The 22285-nt window shown below is 31.6% G+C and overlaps 1 protein-coding gene across 2 annotated transcripts in view; it reads right to left on the reverse strand.

Annotated features, from left to right (window-relative positions):
• Positions 1-13481, reverse strand: part of LOC127737475 (uncharacterized) — a 46206-nt gene extending 32725 nt beyond the window's left edge. The window contains exon 1 of one of the 2 annotated variants that reach the window (XM_052248188.1): positions 13408-13481. In XM_052248188.1, the coding sequence (XP_052104148.1) occupies positions 13408-13419 (12 nt within the window). In that variant the 5' untranslated portion in view covers positions 13420-13481. Of the gene's footprint in view, positions 1-3944; positions 4033-13407 lie in introns of those variants that run through there. The other variant, XM_052248189.1, reaches the window with a different exon arrangement.
• Positions 13482-22285: the final 8804 nt, after the last annotated feature.

Raw genomic sequence — 22285 nt, forward strand, 5'->3', positions numbered from 1 at the left:
AAGATTTATAACAAAAACTTTATTCCACATTTCCGTGCTTTTTAGGGTTAAATTGTTAAAGAAAAATGCTGCTTCACATTGTGTTTTAAAAAAGAAATTCCTTATTTCTCCACTATATTTTTTAAAAATTTATTTCTCACCCTTTCAACGTGCAGCGCGGTGTGCTAATAAAATATACAAATGTCTTTTAATTCTGAACAAAAAATGAAAATGTAAAATTCAGTGGAGGATTCAGATAAAGCGTGGTGGGTGTACGACACCCTCCCCTTTAAACGGAAAAATATCTTCTTTTTTTCGGCATATAAAATCGTTCTACATTTTTTTGAAATCCTCCTATCAGCGGTATATGTATATGTTTTTGGCAATTAGCCCCCCCCCCCCCTCCCCTTCAAAAATCCTGGATCCACCCCTTAAACTCAGGCATGGTGTCTTCGATTGTTAAATTAAAAAACGTTATATATAGTATAAAAAAGACATTTGAGTCTTATGCAACTTTTGGGTTTAAAGACATATCTGAAAACTGGCTGCTAGCGGAGTGGCTGCTAGCGAGTGGCTGCTAGCTTGAGTCTAATAGCATCAGAAGCGTTTTTATAGTTACATGAAATGGAATAGAGATTGTTTGAGGTGTTTAAGTTGCTTAATCATTAAGTTTTCTATGTAGTGACTTGTAGCTTTTGCTGGTCATTTCGTTTTTCTTTTCTTTGGAATGGTTTTGAAGGATGATTATTGAATGCACCTCCTGTATCTCCTTGTAATTTTTTTTTTTTTTTTTTTTTAAGACTTTTTTGTTGACCTCTGGATATCTTTGCATTTTTTTATTTTTCGGTTGGTGCCTTGATGACATATAATAACATCTCCTTCTAGTTATAAGTATAACTGAGAAATCTATACTTTTTTCGTTGTTTTTAAAATGTAAAACTACCGTATTGAAGTAATTTTTAATTTTTGATATCAAATAGCACGTTTAGTACAAATTCATATCTTTAATAATTTGTATTTGCTAATCATTATAAACCTGGTATGTTTTCAATGATTTACGAGACAAATATGAAAGTCGTTATTATATAATTATCTTATAATGGTTCTCTATTGTGAACAAATATAAATACATGAACTGACAAAGACATCAAATGGTCTGCATCCATCACACGTTTTACACAGTCTCTTTCAAGTAGATAATTTAAATATAATATAAATGATATAACGTTGTTAACCAGCCATGTCTCTATACAGTTATTAGAACATTAGCCTTGAGTAGGAGACTAGCTGACTATACTGTTAGGACTGTGGTATGTCATACAGGAGGAACACACTACCCTTTATGATGAACATTTATACGAGGCAGCAATCTCGTAATATACTGATTGATTAATTGTTGGTGTTTTACACCACTTTAAGCACTCTTGGCTATATCATGGCGGTCAGGTTTTATTTGTGGAGGAGGCCCCCGGAGTAGTCGGGGAGTACCAACGACCTTCTGCACTCTTGATGGTTCCGTCGGTGGTGCCCTGTTTCAAATCAACTCTATTCCGTATATTCCCAGTCGACCTACGTTGCACAACCTAACTTCTGGATATATTGTTATAAAAATAAGGAGATGTGGTATGATTACCAATGAGACAACTAACCACGAAAGAATCTATCTTCAATAACGAGCAAAACCCATGGTGTATTTGTTCTCGTCATGAATAAATATGAAATATTTGCCACTGGACGTTAAGCAAATAACAATCAGTCTTTCAACAGTGGTGCCGACTGTTATGCTTAAATCAAATTGCTTAGTAAAATAGGTTTCATTGCTTCAAACCATACCTACATTAGTTTCAACAGACTCATTTCACATGGTTCAATTCAACTGTAATGTGGATTTCTTAAATGCAAAATGTTAGCTGCAACAATTTTTAAAAGTACTAGTTACCCCTTCATATGTTAAGGTGAGTGTCGCTTCATACCATTTATATGACTGACTATCCGTAGCCAGTAGTACATGGGTTGTTATGGTCTTTGCCTTTTCCGTCTACATACGTACAAATTGAGTGTCGGTAACGACCTTTTTTACCCATTGCCATTATTTGTTACTCACATTTTACATCACGGTTTAGAATTTTTAGGCAGTTGAGACGATGGATATTCCCTTTCTCCTCCTTTTTTGTTTATGATAAATAGATGTCACAATGGCAAGCATATTATTCTTTATTATACTTAATTTGAAACAATCTTAACTGTTAGATATTTTTTTATCAATAAAGTGTCGTAAGATCTAAACATTTACAAGTTTAACCTTTCTAAAAAGGTACGAATTATCATAAATTACGTATTCATGAAGCAATAATTGTTGATCGGGTCTTGAATGGCCATACTGTAATTTAATATCTTCTGCTGTCCGGGACATGTTCCAAATTCTATATCTCATTCTAGCCAATCGAATTTTACCCACATCATACGGTAACCAATCAGAACCGATAATTGTTAACGTAATAATTTCAAGATGGTGTTAATATCGAACGAAAGTAATAGCTTTACATCAGTAAGACAATAGGGATCATGACTGGTTATATATTGTATTTGTAATCAAGTTATTACTGTAGTAAACAATTTCTATACATAATTCATTAATTATAAATCATCTGATTGTGAATAACAATTTGATTATGTGTCTTACGGAAATGGAACGCACGTAATGTTCTTTATGATTGTACATATTCTAATTTTAATACACTAATATAAAATAATTATATTATTTACAAGCTTAACGGTTAAATGAATATATCTTTTTAATGAAAAATAATTAATTTCATGAACATGATAACAGAGTAGTTTTTTTAATTGAATTGTATATACAGTATAAACATGTAACATACACAAAGAGGTTCCTGACTGGTAATATACATATATATAGTGTATATGCAGGGAGGTTGATATATTTGCCTGGTGCATATGCATGGATCTAAATTAGAGGACATACAGAATCAAAAGATATTTTTTATGTTCATATTAATAGAAGGTTAATATACTGGTCTGTTTTCAATTCATTGTTCTTGTATTTTGATAAATTCTTAAAAAAAAAAAAAAGTCACTTATAATGGTTTTATTTTTATTTTTAGTGTCGACTGGACCAACTTTGCACTTTTATTTTTTTTTTATTTCATCCCCTCGACCCTAATTTTTTACAAATTTTCTCGTTAAACAGATAAAAAAAAGTCTGGCCATACATACATTTGTATATGCATTGCGCAGATTGATAAAAGATTACATCAACACTATATATTTTGATATTTTCAGTTCGAAACAATTTAGACAAAGAGGATTTTAATTTCAAGGTATATTTTATCGATGTTTTTCGGTCACTTGAAAAAAAACTTTATAACGGGACCAACTCGCCACCTTCTCTCTTTTTAATACAATAAAAGCAAAAAACGTCAATCATTGGAGTTTTGATAAACAAATCGTTCTCATTTTTCACCCAAAATCATTTGAATCTCTTTTTCTTGCCAGAGTTTTCACCATTTTTACCAGATCATGTTAAAATACCAGTTTTGTATATTGGTGGCCTTCGGCTGTTGTATGCTCTTTGGTCGGGTTGTTGTCTCTTTGACATATTCCCCATTTCCATTCTCAATTTTATGTTAATACGAGGGCCTATTCTCTAACCGGTGACGTAGCTGAAAGGGCAACAGTTTTTTTAATGTTACCCTCTAGTATTTACAAACTTGTAATACTTTAAAAGGACAATAATAACATAACATTCAAACACATTAATATAGAATAACCTTACAATGTCTGTTTTTATCCAAAAAGCATCAGAAAACACAAATGTACCCTTGAAAACAATATTTTTTTCTCACTTTCCCTATATTGGAAACTGTAAATTAACTTGTATAGAAATAATACAAGTAAAAATCTTCCAAATGTCAAAGTTTGAATCATTAATTGAAAAGATTTACCTTTCTGAGAAATTTCCTGACTTCCAGCGTTGAACTATTACATTTAACGAATGTTCAGTATAAATTCCGTTCACCAGCAACGTTTCATGTTTATAACTACCAGAAAAAAAACTACAATTATTTCTGTCTTTATTATAAACATTTCTTTACATGGGTGAAAGTCAAATTGATTTCTATAGAATTTTTCGTCGATGAGCTGTTTTATGGGCAAATAAATACACAATTTATGTCGTCATGATTTTAATGGAGGCTAATTAAATCGTACCTAAGTCTAGGTTAGTCTATGGAAAGGTATATACTATGAAATTTAGAGCGAGGGGCTTGCCCCAAGCTCTTAATTTCATAGTATATACTTTTCCATAGACTATCCAATTTAGCACATATTTACAACTTGAGTAATCTTTTAATTGGTCTATTGATAGTTTATTTTGGCTGACTACTTGTATCACAGGTGTTTGTAAAACGGAGCTCATTAACGAATTTTGTAAATCTACTCACCAGTATCATTGTAAAATATGTGATTTCAAAAGGCCCTTCACTCCAGAATGAAAAGATGGTAGCTGCTGGTGTAAGTATGTATACTGATATAAAGCGGTGTTTTACTATACATGTTCTTCTTAGGTAAGATGACAAAATGAATTGACCAAAAGCAGGTAATAATGAAATTGCAGTGGAAGCTTTACATGTTTTGAAAACATTTTTTAATTTCACAGTAAAACTAAAGCTATAATAAATTTGAAACATATAGATAGTTTGTCCCCAAAGATATAGTCTAGCAGATAGGCATTAAAAAGCAACTACAAATAGATCAGAGATTATAGGTTTTGTGTGGTTTTTTTTATTAGTTCAAAGTAAAAACTAAAAGATTTATCAGAATATGTTTATATATATATATATATATATATATATAGGTGGCACATTCTCTTCAGACATAATCACAGTTTTTCAATTCATGACATCGTCCTGAACATGTAGGAAATATTTGCCACTGGACATTAAGCAACCAATAATCAATAAATCAATCAATTCATGACGAAATAGATCACTTTCCTTAAGAAAGTTTAAAAAATTATTACCAAGTTGCTTTAATTTTCCTTCACAAGTTTTCATAGTACACACTTTTCTGTGTACAAAGTAATTGCATGGATGATACATTATCATAATTTTAAGATATCGTTGTACTCTAATCAAGGTATAAAGAACCATATGTATTACCCTTTATTTTAATGATAAAATTTGCAATTGTCAAAAACATTTTTTAGATCCAAAGATTTTAATAGCAGGATATTTAAAAATCAATGTGAAAACTAATTACAAACTATTTAATTTAATGTCTTTAATTTGGAACACAGCATTTTATTTCAAAATAGCCAGTGGCAATTTTTGTTTTAAATATCTTGATTACGATACAATGAAATCTTACCCTTGTGGTCATTCATGCGTAGTTACTTAGTACACAGGAAAAGTATGTACTATGAAAATTAGAAGGCAAATATAAGCAATTTGATTGGACGAGAAGTTGTAAGTATGTGCTAACGTGTCGTGGTTTTTATGAGGGCTGATAAATTGATACTAGGGTGTAATTACCCGTTGTAGAAATGTACGTTTCCAAAAGAAAATAAATGTTGGTCATGGATCAAATGTTTAATACTGTTTTTCAATGTCCGCTGGGTTCCTGCAGTTTATGACCACTAGTACAATCCGAGGATTGGGTACATTTTCTAATGATAACTGGGTAATCCTCTTTAATTGTCATTTTTTCCAATGTAAAGATAGTGGTCATTAAATCCACACAGGTGTATTTAACTACAGGTCAGACTTAATCGCCACAATCACCACTCTTCTTCAAATACCTTATTTTCTGTGACATCTACCCAGAGAGATTTTAAAACTGTATTAAAATTATAAAATAATAATATCGTTTTATCAGAACCATCCATCAGAGAGAACTTCCTTGATGACCAACCATAAAATGCACTAAAACGAACAGTGATACTTAAATTTAACCCGTAAAACCAGGGACCATTACATGTTCTGCTTATTTCAAAATAAAGGTTGGTATTGTAATGTTCCTAGTGAATTGTGTTGCTTTACTAAAATGAAAATAACACCATATAAGTTTGGTGCGTCTGAAGCGCTTTATGAAATGTCCTTTATCCGGAAAGCCCCAATCCAAAATGTGGAAAGCCAATGATGTATACATGTACATATGTGAACACACGAGGAGCTACATGACTAACCAAAACGGACCCAAAAAGAACAGCCCAAACCACATAGCATTACCTGTATCCAAGTTTCAAATTATTTACATAACACCAAAATCTTACACTAGTATCTAAAGAAATGTTAATCTAAAAAGCGAATTAACTGAAACCATCGAATCTGACACAGCTATAATCAATATTTTTTTTTAATTCGGGACTTATAAAATGACAATTTAAACTAGTATTTTGAATGGGGATTTTGTAATGTCGATCTTTATGAATTTGTCTACCTATCATTTTTTTTAATTTTTTTTTAAATATTAAACATATATCGTTTTGTTGATAGGTTTCTACATTGTATTTCCATTGTCCATGTATTTATTGAACGAAGACATGGAGTTTGATCAGTTTGTAGAACCCCTGAAAAAAGTTTTAGAAGAATAAAGGAAAGAACAAAAAGGATGCTACATCAGAAAGGAAAAAGAAAGTGAAAGTAGAAGAAAAAACTGATGCAGACTCCGATGAAGAAGGACAGGGAGAAGCAATGGAAGAGGACGTGGGTGGGGAATGTTGTTACTATATCTGATGATGATAATTAAAGATTAATACAGTTATCGAATCAATGTTTTATCTTTCCGTTGATGTCTTTCGATGGAACTTGTAAATGCAACAAAACGAGTTGCAATTACCACACTCAGATGGCATTTGACTATTTGTCATTACTTAAAAAGATGCATTATATGAGCTGCGTCGGATAGAAATCGACCTTATGCAAGTGCACGTATACATGTAAATGTATAAGACTTTTATTGATCTTGGAACGTCCAGATACGAAATAAAAAATGAGTTTTGGTCTGTTTTGTAGGGTTCTTATATCAACTCAAACAGTTACAGACATTGCATAGAGATTTTTTTCAACCCGAAATAAGTTAACAGATGTATTTAAAAGATATTCATTTGCATAAGGTCGATTTCTATCCGACGCAGATCAATTATCTTTTAGGTCCATGCTATAAAACGTATAATAATATTTAATAAGTAAATAACAGACAAAATATTACATTCTATAGCTGCATTTAACTTTAAATGATCATAGACACAGATGTTAACATCTTAGTAAATTTTAAGCTCATATGATAAAGACTTCCATTTCAATTGTTTAATTTCAACTGAGTATCCGCTTCAGTGTTTTGCAAATCTGTGTGAAGTTTTACACACATGATTTTTTTTAAAAGTTAATGATATGAATTATTAGTAGTTCGAAAGCGTTTGGAATATACATTCTGTGTGTGTCTGTCGCAGGTCAAGATCATGTGGTTGTCGTATATTGCTGTATATCGTATTTGGTTTTCGCTTATTGTTTTGCACATTAATCCGGCCGTTAGTTTTCTCGTTTATATCGTTTTACATTTGTCATGTCGGGGCCTTTTGTAGCTTGCAATGCGGTATGAGTTTTGCTAATTGTTGTAAGCACAGTCTACGTTAACCTATAGTTGCTTACAACCTAAATTAATAAGACAAATATATGAAAAATAAAACATAAAAATAAGAAGATGTGGTATTATTGTCAATGAGAAAACTTTCCATCAGAAATCAAATGACGTTGAAGTCATCGTACGACACACAGGCGCTTGGGGACAGCATATGGATAGAAAATTGAGGATTTTACCAGAGTGGATCCATTCATCCAAAACAATGAATTATCTAGTATAAGTCAAAGTAGTGTGAATTATGTGGTATAAAAGTAGAAAATTGAATATTCATTGCAAACAATGCAAACAAATGTATTCAAATCATGTACCCCATCAACAATGGTAAATTCTACTGGTACATATACTACCAACCAAAAGTAAACATATGAAATGGATAAACTAGATATAAAAGTAAGGAAATGTGGTATGATTGCCAATGAGACAACCAACGGCCTGATTTATGCTAAAAACAATTACAGAAATAAACAATCGTAAGGGGTTCCACGGAACCCTGTGTCTCGCCTGCGATTGCTGTTGTCAGTGTAAAGTGTAATGTTGACTTAAAAAGTGAGTTTATTTATCAGTAAAATACAGAATTTAAAAAAAAACATCAAACTTTTTCTTTAGATGCTATTTCTTGGACTTGAAGATTAGCTTCTGTCCAACATTTTTTATAATAATCCATGATGGTTTTCAAATTTATCATGTCAAAACAATTTAATCCCAGACTGTCTGTAAATGTTAACTGTAAAAAAAACAAAGTCCATCTATCAGAAAAATACTAAAAATGAAAAAAAAATTTCAAAGTTTTGCTTCAGACGTTATATTTAACCATTAAAAAGCTTCTGCCAAAGTTTCAGAAAAATCTATAAAGGTTTGACAAAGAAATTGATGTGAAACAAACTACAACCTCAGACTAAATCTGAATGTTAGCTGTGAATAGATATAAGAAGATGTGGTATGAGTGCCAATGAGACAACTCTCCATCCATGTCAAAATTTATAAAAGTAAACCATTATAGGTAAAAGTACGGTCTTCAACACGGAGCCTTGGCTCACACCGAACAGTAAGCTATAAAGGGCCCCAAAAATTACTAGTGTAAAACCATTCAAACGGGAAAACCAACGGTCTAATCTATATAAAAAACGAGAAACGAGAAACACTTATGAACCACATCAACAAACGGCAACTACTGAACATCAGATTCCTGACTTAGGACAGGTGCAAACAAATGCAGCGGGTTTAAACGTTTTAATGGTACCAAACCTTCACCCTTTTTCTGAAACAATAGTGTAACATCACAACATAGAAAGACACACTATAAAATATCAACTGAAATAGCTTAACTCAATCAAAGGACATATTAACACCAGTGAACATACACTGAACAATTAAACTAAGTCCATTTATCAGTATAATAAGGAAAACTGAAATAAAATTTCAAAATTTGCTCTGGATACTTTATTTTGGTCATAAACAAGCTTCTGTTTAAATTTCATAAAATTCAATGTAGGTTTAACAACTTATTGATGTTTAAAAAAACCCAACTTTACCCTCAGACTAAATCTGAATGTTAACTGTGAAAAAACTTAAGTCCATTTATTAGTAAAATACGGGAAAATGAAATTAAATATTTTCAAAATTTTGCTCTGGATACTGTATTCATAAACAAGCTTCTGTCCAAATTTAATAAAATTCCATGTAGGTTTGACAAATTTATTGATGTCTAAATAAAACTTTAACCACAGACTGAACCTAACTGTTGACGACGACGACGCCGACCCCGACGCCGACGACGGAATCTAGGATCGCTATGTCTCGCTTTCGAGAAATAAATTTCGCATGCTCGACAAAAACCAAATATGACAGACAGCGACAAACAAGCTACACATGTTTGTGAGCGATCAACCCTCCCCTTATCTGAAACAGGGATACAACAGCGCATCCTAAGAATAAACTGTAACAATCAGTTGCAAAGAGTTTGACTCATAAGATCGGTACGAAGCACAAACACACAAAAGTACCGACCTACGAGTACTAATGGTAGTTAGGGAGTATAAACGAACAGACAGACATGTACACCTTACAATTATTCCATACATCAAATATAGTTGACTTATTGCTTATGGTAACTGAAAAACAGACCAAAACATAAAAACTTAACTTTTACCACTGAACCATGAAAATGAGGTCAAGGTCAGATGACACCTGCAAGTTGGACATGTACACCTTACAATCATCCCATACATTAACTATAGCAGACCTATTGCTTTTAGTATCTGAGATATGGACTTGACCACGAAAACTTAACCTTGTTCACTGATCCATGAAATGAGGTCGAGGTTAAGTGAAAACTTTCTGACAGGCATGAGGAGCTTGCAAGGTACGCACATACTAAATATAGTTATCCTATTACTCATAGTAAGAGAGAAATTAACATTACAAAATATATTTTTTCAAGTAGTTACTGAACCATGAAAATGAGGTCAAAGACAATGGATATATGGCAGACGGAAACTTCATAACATAAGGCATCTATGTACAAAGTATGAAGCATACAGGTCTTCTACCTTCTGAAATATTAAGCTTTTGAATAAATAGTAAACGCCGTCAACTTAGAAATATACCATCTTTTCCTAGACTAAAAATCAATCAATACACATCCGACGGATTTGGTGTAAAGACGTCATAACAATCCATGATGGTTCACAAATTTATCATGTCAAAAAAAACAGCATGATCCGTTGCAAATATCAAAATAAATGGGACTTGCACTATTTAGCATTTAGTTTTCTGTCGATTTTGATATCTCAATATGTGATGTCGTTCAGTGCTGTTTCATGACGAAGCAGATTGAGTATTTACTTCAGACTGTCGCGATTCTCTTTCATGATGATAATAAAATGTTTATAAATACCCAGTACAACACTTTTTTTTAAATTTGAACAAGTTGATATTAGTTTCTGCATAGTTTTACAGTGTTGAGTCTACATACTTCCACCAAGCATTGAAATGTTTGACTTCCCATGCATAGAATTGTTAAGTAGACATATTTAATTAAAACGTCTATTTTAAACAAGGAAATACATTATTCCATATTTAAATAATTGATTGGAAACAAACATTTAATAAGTCAAACACCTGCTTTACGTTGGTGTAAATAGTTGATCAAAAATCACTCATATAAATAACTTAACAGCAAATTATTGAAATCTTATGAAATTAAAAGTCATTTAACATGTGGATCAAAGAAGGTAAAAGTTACTTAAAGTATTTATTGTGGTTTGAACCAGACAATAAATCAAGATGACAAACGACTTATTTCAATTTCAAACGAACAAAAAATGACTTTAGATTCTATAAAGTGTTAGTGTTATATAATGAAGAATGTCGCATTAGGACTTGCGTCAACACACTTCTAATATCAACCCAACAGCCAAATGTTTGTACCAAAGATTTTATATTCCGCATCGATATAAAACAACTTAACCAGAATATTGGGGAGACATAGGTTACTCTCGGAATGGCAACATGACTTTCAGCCCGAGTGACAGTCGTCTGTCCTATATATTATGATGACGGTCATAGGGTACATGTCATACAAACGTTCTAATTGTACTAGTTATCATGGCCATCGAAATGATCTAATAAGGGAGCAACCATATAACTTCAAAAGAGGGTTTTTACTCTGAGTCAGAAATTTTTGGATCCTGAATTCAGAATATTTTTTTTTGTTATCTGTTTGACCACAGTATTTTTTTTTCATCAAATTTGGAATCAGAATATTTTATAGGAAAAACCATCCCCCCCCTCCCCCCCCCCCCACCCCTTTTGAAGTTAAATGGTCGTTCCCTAACGGTTAAATAATATATGACACATTTGTATTTTTATTTACAATTCAAAAATCATTATCAGTTCTAACCTTTTAAACTCGTAGTTGACATTTATATTTTTCTTTTTTCTAATTTTGCAGTCGTAAAGCTTTGAATAATAGAACAAAGCTTTGAAGAAATTGTATTTATGCTTATTATGAATGATCAAATAAAACCAAACACATTTGACATGTACGTTGATAACATAGAAAAAGGAAATAATTGTAATAAATAGAGAATGTTGAAAAATGTTCATTTTGGTTAACATGAAATGAAGGATCAATACGTAATTTTGATGTTTGTGAATAATAAATTTTAACATTAAACATGTATATTTACTCGCCAGCCTTTGTTGCCGATACATCAAATGTTTTTAAGATTACTTTTATTTACCTTCCCTTTTTATGTTGTTTCATTTCATTTAACATAACCGCTTCATTGATTAAATAATTACAAATCGTCTGAATCGAAGGAATGGAATGACGCGAAAATGTAAAATTTTAACACTTTTTGTCAAAGCCATTTAATTTTCTCTTACGAAATTTGTGGGAAATTCCAAAGTGAAAGCTAAAATTTGTTCAAACGTCAAGGTATCCAAGGTAAAAAGGGATTTTTACTTTTTAACGATTACTATAACACATGTGTTATATAATAGTAGTGTCATGTGCAAGTAGTGAGATATGTGATCATAAGACAGACCAACCTGACATGTACAATTACAACAATATTATTATACCCAGTATAAATCTAAGCCTGCTCAGTATAAACTTTTCACAAGAAAAATGCTTCCTTTTTTCCGTACAATTTTGATTGAAAATTATTTTAAATTTGATGGGGGAATACAGAATTACATCGCGAAAATGCGACAATGGGCTGTAGCTTGCAAAAAAGATCATAATTCGCAAAGTGTCCCTTTGCTAACGTTTCTTTACAAATTTTATACTCAAAAAGCAGTCTGGTGGTACAAAAATCTTAAGCTTTTACCTTATGTATGAATCTCGAATTATCGAAAACTAGTGACTTTTACATAACTTATGCAAGCTATTTCTGAGGAATGAAAGTGCTTGCAATTCGGTAATTGTTTCATAATTAAAACATAGGTACACTGAAGAGGAAATGAAGCGACATTTTTTAACATTTTATTGACCTTACCATTTAAAAAAAAACTCTGTTAGTTGTTTAACTGTGAAAGTTACACATTGTTTATTGTCTGCTTGTTTGTACTGTATCTCTTACTATGTATTTATATGATCATGTATGCATCGGTTCATTAAAGGTCATGCTGCTTTTTTATACATATAAATGTGCCGAATTCAAATAAAAGGTTTACCAGGTTGATGGAATAGAAAGGATATATGCGTAATAAAACTACCATTTTATGATGCAAAGCACTACGCGCACATGCAAAAAAAAAAAAAACAAAAAAAAGTAAAGGTACAGTTTTAATTTCTGGTCTCTTTCTCAAAGTCACACAGTATGATGCAACAAAAGCTCTCACCTCACTGCAAGTTCAAGACATCACATAGGATCGGTATAAGTAACCTTTATTCGTGGTCATTAAAAAAGTTTCTTTCACTTATATTAAAAGAAAATAGCAATGAACCCTCTTATCCTAGGTCAAGTTAACGGCGACTTATGTATAAAGATAGTAACTTAGTATAAGATAACCATAAACTATAGGTATCATGCCGTAATTACTTCAACCTCTCCTTACACAAAAACTTACTTGTAACAAGCTGCAATATCGAATATATAATTTGTACTTAAAAAAGAGAAATTTCAATATAGGATTAATGATTCTATTAGAGGAGTATAATATATATCATCGCTACTAATTTCTACTATAAAAAATGTAATTAATATGTACAAAAATCAATAACAAAAATAAGAAAAAAGTTGTAATATAAGATCCTACCTGTGGCCGCATTTCGTGTATATTCAAATCTGAACTGATTGTCACAAAGGTTTCCTGTCGTCAGGACTTTTGTAGGAAATGACTTTCAAATCACTGACAAGTATGGTTGATTGGTTACGGAGGCGGATGGCGAGAGAACGACTTTCGCTACCTTATTCCAAAACACAATTTAACACGGTGGTCGAATTTCACTTCCCAACAGCAAATTATATGTACAAAGATCAACAGTAAAGTTTGTCTATCGATAAAACATTAACTTAAATTCATATCGGTTGAATAAATAGGGAAATGTGGAAATTAAAATCACGAAAGAACATCGTAAAATTCGAATTAGTTCATAAAAGGAATTGATTTTGTTCAGGGACTAGTCGAAACGAAAAGTTGATATTAAAAGTTTAAGCATGTTTTCGAAGTTACAATCTATTTTTATTGAGTGTTTAATAACTTTGAACTGTAATTTAGGTGATCAAATTTAGATTTATCATATAGAATGTCTGCTCTTGGGTTAAGTGAAAAATGAACCGATATTTCATAAATATGTATTAGATCAAAGAAATATTTTCATTGCTCAGTGACTGAAAGTTAGAAAGTAATACAATAATTTTCAACAACGTCGTTGATGAGTTTCGCAACCTTGTACAAATGGTTTTTGTAGTAATTGGAAAAGAAACTTTAAATACAAATCATACTACATTTTTATACAGATTTATTACTAATGAGATATTATCGGTTGTTTAATAGGATGATCGATTATAGATGTTCATATCTCACTTTAACATCACTGGATTTAAAGATGAAATATCATATCTATAAAGAGCTCGACCACAGCATGTCAATATCAATTTTTCAATATATTCATAAGATAACTTGTCACCATATATATGTTCGGAACAATAAATTGTTTGAAATTTGAGTTTAACTGTGTAATAATCCGTAATGATAACTCCTGTATGTATATTCCATTCATTGCAGTAGAATTGATAGTTTCAGTTAGAGGATTAACTTAAATAGTTTCTCCTTCTTTTTGTTTCTATCAAAATATGAATATCATTTATGATTTATTTTTCCTTTGTGAATTGTATTGCTTTTCCAGACAATCAGACCCCTTCGTTCTTTCTGGACTTTGTGTGCGTCTTAAATTTAACTCAATAATGTTAAAACTGCATATTAAACAAATTATTAGTAAAGGTTATCTTACCAATGTTGTAATTAGATCTTTGAATATAGTTTACATTGGCAAAAATATCGATTTTGTCATCAGCAAATTAAAACATAACTAAATTTGTATTCTTTTCAAACGGTTTTTTGGGATGTATAAATACACATCCACGTTCATTTTTGTCGAGCCTTCGACTTTTGTCGAAAAAGCGAGACATAGCGATCCTACATTTCGTCGGCGTCGTCCACAAATATTCACTCTGTGGTTAAAGTTTTTGAAATTTTAATAACTTTCTTAAACTATCCTGGATTTCTACCAAACTTGGACAGAAGCTTGTTTATGATCATAAGATAGTATCCAGAAGTAAATTTTGTAAAAAAAAAAATCCTGTTTTTCCGTATTTTACTTATAAATGGACTTAGTTTTTCTGCCAAGAAACATTACATTCACTCTGTGGTTAAAGTCTTTTAAATTTTAATAACTTTCTTAAACTATCCTGGATTTCTACCAAACTTGGACAGAAGCTTGTTTACGATCATAAGATAGTATTCAGAAGTAAATTTTGTAAAAAAAAATTCCTGTTTTTCCGTATTTTACTTATAAATGGACTTAGTTTTTCTGCCAGGAAACATTACATTCACTCTGTGGTTAAAGTTTTTAAAATTTTAATAACTTTCTTAAACTATCCTGGATTTTTACCAAACATGGACAGAAGTTTGTTTATGATCAAAAGCTAGTATCTAGAAGGAAATTTTTATTAGAATTTTGTACTTGTTTATCCATATTTTACTAATAAATGGACTTAGATTTTCTTCCAGTTAACATTACATACAGTCTGCAGTTTAATTTTTTAAAACATTTATTAGATTCATAAACTATCCTGGATTTTTTCCAAACTTGGACAGAAGCTTCTTACAATAAAAAAATTGTATCGAGAGGAATATTTTTTTTAATTTTTTCCTCATCTCATTTTTGTTGAGCCTGCGATTAACAGCAAAAGTAGGCGAGACACTGGGTTCCGCGGAACCCTTACGAATTTTCTATATAGAGATTACTCTATCTATATATTACATTATACATATTTATTAACAGGTTAACTCCCAACTATCCTACTGCCTGTCGATACTTTTATTTTGGCATTGCACAAGTCATGTCTTCTTTGACTGTCCATGACGTTAAAACACTAAATCCCTGGTATGTGTTTTAGTTGATTTTAGTCTCTGATGCATGATTTTTTTATTATTAATTGTTTTTGGCTTTTAACTAGCTTTCAGTAACTGCGAGTACTCTCAAATCGTACGTTCGTGTTAATTTGACCTGTTGATACAATTTGTAATACATTTTTGTTATTTAATGTTTACTTATTTAGTGTTATATCTAGTCTCACTATTTTTAATATATACCACCTTTGATAAGTGTTTAGTATGACGATAAATTTTTTCACTTTTATTCTCGTACTAGGAACAACAAAATTATTTCCGTACTCCATGTATACCTTACAACAAAATTATTTATATTTACCTGTATACGTTATTTTATTTGGCGGTATTTTGTCCAAGGTTATGGTTATTTTTCTGATATTGTTTTGCATCAAATTTCTGTTTTATTAATTTTGTATTGACATTGTCTCATAGATCAAATTTATTCGTTCAGTCTATGTTCACTTGTTTTTGTTAATGTCTTTTGATTCAGTTAAGCCATTTCAATTGATATTTTATAGTGTGTCTTTCTATGTTATGATGTAACTATTGTTTCAGATAGGGTGAAGGCGCCTATTAAAACGTTTAAACCCGCTGTATTTGTTTGCACCTGTCCTAAGTCAGGAACCTGATGTTCAGTGGTTGTCGTTTGTTGATGTGGTTCATAAGTGTTTCTCGTTTTTTATATACATTAGACCGTTGGTTTTCCTGTTTGAATGGGTTTACACTAGCCATTTTTGAGGCCCTTTATAGCTTGCTGTTCGGTGTGAGCCAAGGCTCCGGGTTGAAGGTCGTACTTTGACCTATAATGGTTTACTTTTACAAATTGTGACTTGGATGGAGGGTTGTCTCATTGGCACTCATACCACATCTTCTTATATCTATGTTATCTATTTTGCAACTTCTCGTTAAGATAAGATATCATTTAATTTATTACTTAAACTGGGCGCTATAAGGATTCGGATTTAACAGCCTTATTCCGACCAAACGTGGCTGTGTATCTATGCATTCTGCAAAGCCAAACTAGAGGCTCTAAAGAGCCTGTGTCGCTCACCTTGGTCTATGTGCATATTAAACAATGGACACAGATGGATTCATGACAAAATTGTGTTTTGGTGATGGTGATGAGTTTGTAGATCTTACTTTACTGAACATTCTTGCTCCTTACTATTATCTCTATCTATAATGAACTTGGCCCAGTAGTTACAGTGGAAAATATTTTGTAAAAATTTACAAAAATTTACAAAATTTATGAAAATTGTAAAAAATTGACTATAAAGGGCAATAACTCCTTAAGGGGTCAATTGACAATTTTGGTCATGTTGACTTATTTGTAGATCTAACTTTGCTGTACATTATTGCTGTTTACAGTTTATCTCTATCTATAATAATATTCAAGATAATAACCAAAAGCTGCAAAATTTTCTTAAAATTACCAATTCAGGGGCAGCAACCCAACAACATGTTGCCTGATTGGTCTGAAAATGTCAGGGCAGATAGATCTTGACCTAATGAACAATTTTATACCATCAGATTTGCTCTAAATGCTTTGGTTTCAGAGATATGAGCCAAAAACTGCATTTTACCCTATGTATTATTTTTTTGCCATGTCGGCCATCTTGGTTTGCGGGCAGGGTCATCGGACAAATTTTTTAAACTAGATACCCTAATGATGATTGTGGACAATTTTGGTCAAATTTGTCTTAGTAGTTTCAGAGGAGAAGATTTTTGTAAAAGATTACAAAAATTTACGAAAAATGGTTAAAAAATTGACTATAAAGGGCAACAACTCCTTAAGGGGTCAACTGACCATTTTGGTCAAGTTGACTTATTTGTAGATCATACTTTGCTGAACATTATTGCTGTTTAAAGTTTATCTCTATCTATAATAATATTCAAGATAATAACCAAAAACGGCAAAATTTCCTTAAAATTACCAATTCAGGGGCAGCAACCCAACAACGGGTTGTCCGATTCATCTGAAAATTTCAGGGCAGATAGATCTTGACCTGATAAACAATTTTACCCCATGTCAGATTTGCTCTAAATGCTTTGGTTTCAGAGATATAAGCCAAAATCTACATTTTACCCCTATGTTCTATTTTTAGCCATGGCGGCCATCTTGGTTGGTTGGCGGGTCATCGGACACATTTTTTAAACTAGATACCCCAATGATGACTGTGGCCAAGTTTGGTCAAATTTGGCCCAGTAGTTTCAGAGGAGAAGATTTTTGTAAAAGTTTACGGACGACGGACGCTAAGTGATGAGAAAAGCTCACTTGACCTTTCAGGTCAGGTGAGCTAATAAAAACGGAACGTTCCCACCTAGGCATGGATTTTACATTCAGACAAGAGAATACCATGCAACTAGTTACGGGTCTGCTCGGGAAAATATCTATTCTATGAATGTACAGATACCTATACTACAACTGTATTAAACCTTTATTGAGATGTCCATATCAATGTACAGATACATATACTTTAACTGTATCTAACGTCTGTTGAGATATTCATATGCATATAAAGATACCAATATATACAACTGTATCTAACGTCTGTTGAGATGTCCATATCAATGTACATATACCTGTACTACAACTTTATCTAACGTCTTTTGATATGTTCATATCAATGCACAGATACCTGTACTACAACTGTATCTAACGTCTGTTGAGATGTCCATATTAATGTACATATACCTGTACTACAACTGTATCTAACGTCTTTTGATATGTTCATATCAATGTACAGATACCTGTACTATAACTGTATATAATACTGTTGATATGTTCATATCAATGTACAGATAACTGTACTATAACTGTATATAATACTGTTGATATGTTCATATCAATGTACAGATACCTGTACTACAACTGTATCTAACGTCTGTTGAGATGTCCATATCAATGTACAGATAACTGTACTACAACTGTATCTAACGTCTTTTGATATGTTCATATCAATGTACAGATACCTGTACTACAACTGTACATAATACTGTTGATATGTCCATATCAATGTACAGATAACTGTACTACAACTGTATCTAACGTCTTTTGATATGTTCATATCAATGTACAGATAACTGTACTATAACTGTATATAATACTGTTGATATGTTCATATCAATGTACAGATAACTGTACTATAACTGTATATAATACTGTTGATATGTTCATATCAATGTACAGATACCTGTACTACAACTGTATCTAACGTCTGTTGAGATGTCCATATCAATGTACAGATAACTGTACTACAACTGTATCTAACGTCTTTTGATATGTTCATATCAATGTACAGATACCTGTACTACAACTGTACATAATACTGTTGATATGTCCATATCAATGTACAGATAACTGTACAACAACTGTATCTAACGTCTTTTGATATGTTCATATCAATGTACAGATACCTGTACTATAACTGTATATAATACTGTTGATATGTTCATATCAATGTACAGATACCTGTACTGCAACTGTATATAATACTGTTGATATGTTCATATCAATGTACAGATACCTGTACTATAACTGTATATAATACTGTTGATATGTTCATATCAATGTACAGATACCTGTACTACAACTGTATCTAACGTCTTTTGATATGTTCATATCAATGTACAGATAACTGTACTACAACTGTATATAATACTGTTGATATGTTCATATCAATGTACAGATACCTGTACTGCAACTGTATATAATACTGTTGATATGTTCATATCAATGTACAGATAACTGTACTACAACTGTATATAATACTGTTGATATGTTCATATCAATGTACAGATACCTGTACTGCAACTGTATATAATACTGTTGATATGTTCATATCAATGTACAGATAGCTGTACTACAACTGTATATAATACTGTTGATATGTTCATATCAATGTACAGATACCTGTACTGCAACTGTATATAATACTGTTGATATGTTCATATCAATGTACAGATACCTGTACTACAACTGTATCTAACGTCTTTTGATATGTTCATATCAATGTACAGATAACTGTACTACAACTGTATATAATACTGTTGATATGTTCATATCAATGTACAGATACCTGTACTGCAACTGTATATAATACTGTTGATATGTTCATATCAATGTACAGATAACTGTACTACAACTGTATATAATACTGTTGATATGTTCATATCAATGTACAGATACCTGTACTGCAACTGTATATAATACTGTTGATATGTTCATATCAATGTACAGATAACTGTACTACAACTGTATCTAACGTCTTTTGATATGTTCATATCAATGTACAGATACCTGTACTACAACTGTATATAATACTGTTGATATGTTCATATCAATGTACAGATACCTGTACTGCAACTGTATATAATACTGTTGATATGTTCATATCAATGTACAGATAACTGTACTACAACTGTATATAATACTGTTGATATGTTCATATCAATGTACAGATAACTGTACAACAACTGTATCTAACGTCTTTTGATATGTTCATATCAATGTACAGATACCTGTACTATAACTGTATATAATACTGTTGATATGTTCATATCAATGCACAGATACCTGTACTACAACTGTATATAATACTGTTGATATGTTCATATCAATGTACAGATACCTGTACTACAACTGTATCTAACGTCTTTTGATATGTTCATATCAATGTACAGATACCTGTACTACAACTGTATCTAACGTCTTTTGATATGTTCATATCAATGTACAGATAACTGTACTACAACTGTATATAATACTGTTGATATGTTCATATCAATGTACAGATAACTGTACAACAACTGTATCTAACGTCTTTTGATATGTTCATATCAATGTACAGATACCTGTACTATAACTGTATATAATACTGTTGATATGTTCATATCAATGTACAGATACCTGTACTACAACTGTATCTAACGTCTTTTGATATGTTCATATCAATGTACAGATAACTGTACTACAACTGTATCTAACGTCTTTTGATATGTTCATATCAATGTACAGATACCTGTACTACAACTGTATATAATACTGTTGATATGTTCATATCAATGTACAGATAACTGTACTATAACTGTATATAATACTGTTGATATGTTCATATCAATGTACAGATACCTGTACTACAACTGTATCTAACGTCTGTTGAGATGTCCATATCAATGTACAGATAACTGTACTACAACTGTATCTAACGTCTTTTGATATGTTCATATCAATGTACAGATACCTGTACTACAACTGTACATAATACTGTTGATATGTCCATATCAATGTACAGATAACTGTACTACAACTGTATCTAACGTCTTTTGATATGTTCATATCAATGTACAGATACCTGTACTACAACTGTACATAATACTGTTGATATGTCCATATCAATGTACAGATAACTGTACTACAACTGTATCTAACGTCTTTTGATATGTTCATATCAATGTACAGATAACTGTACTATAACTGTATATAATACTGTTGATATGTTCATATCAATGTACAGATACCTGTACTACAACTGTATCTAACGTCTGTTGAGATGTCCATATCAATGTACAGATAACTGTACTACAACTGTATCTAACGTCTTTTGATATGTTCATATCAATGTACAGATACCTGTACTACAACTGTACATAATACTGTTGATATGTCCATATCAATGTACAGATAACTGTACTACAACTGTATCTAACGTCTTTTGATATGTTCATATCAATGTACAGATACCTGTACTACAACTGTATATAATACTGTTGATATGTTCATATCAATGTACAGATACCTGTACTACAACTGTACATAATACTGTTGATATGTTCATATCAATGTACAGATAACTGTACTACAACTGTATATAATACTGTTGATATGTTCATATCAATGTACAGATACCTGTACTACAACTGTATCTAACGTCTTTTGATATGTTCATATCAATGTACAGATAACTGTACTACAACTGTATCTAACGTCTGTTGAGATGTCCATATCAATGTACAGATACCTATACTACAACTGTATCTAACGTCTTTTGATATGTTCATATCAATGTACAGATAACTTCATATCAATGTACAGATAACTGTACTACAACTGTATCTAACGTCTTTTGATATGTCCATATCAATGTACAGATAACTGTACAACAACTGTATCTAACGTCTTTTGATATGTTCATATCAATGTACAGATACCTGTACTACAACTGTATACAGGCGCGTAGCTACGTTTACGTCAAAACGCCTGGGCGTACACATAAATTTTAGAGAAAAAAATATTCTAATCTAAATAAATTAAAAGAACTGGTTAAAAGCCTTTTAATTCTTTCCTCAATGACTTGTAATAGGAGAAAAAAGTGACGAAATTTACTTTTTAATCAAATGGTATTATATTATATATTTGTTCATTTTCTGTCAAAGTGTGAATGTTGAGCCTGTGACATTTATGTCGCGAAAGCGAAACAAACCGATCCTAGATTCCGCGTCGGCGTCGTCAACATTT

Source organism: Mytilus californianus, unplaced genomic scaffold (genome assembly GCF_021869535.1).
Source record: "Mytilus californianus isolate M0D057914Y unplaced genomic scaffold, xbMytCali1.0.p SCAF_4, whole genome shotgun sequence".
Lineage (NCBI taxonomy): Eukaryota > Metazoa > Mollusca > Bivalvia > Mytilida > Mytilidae > Mytilus > Mytilus californianus.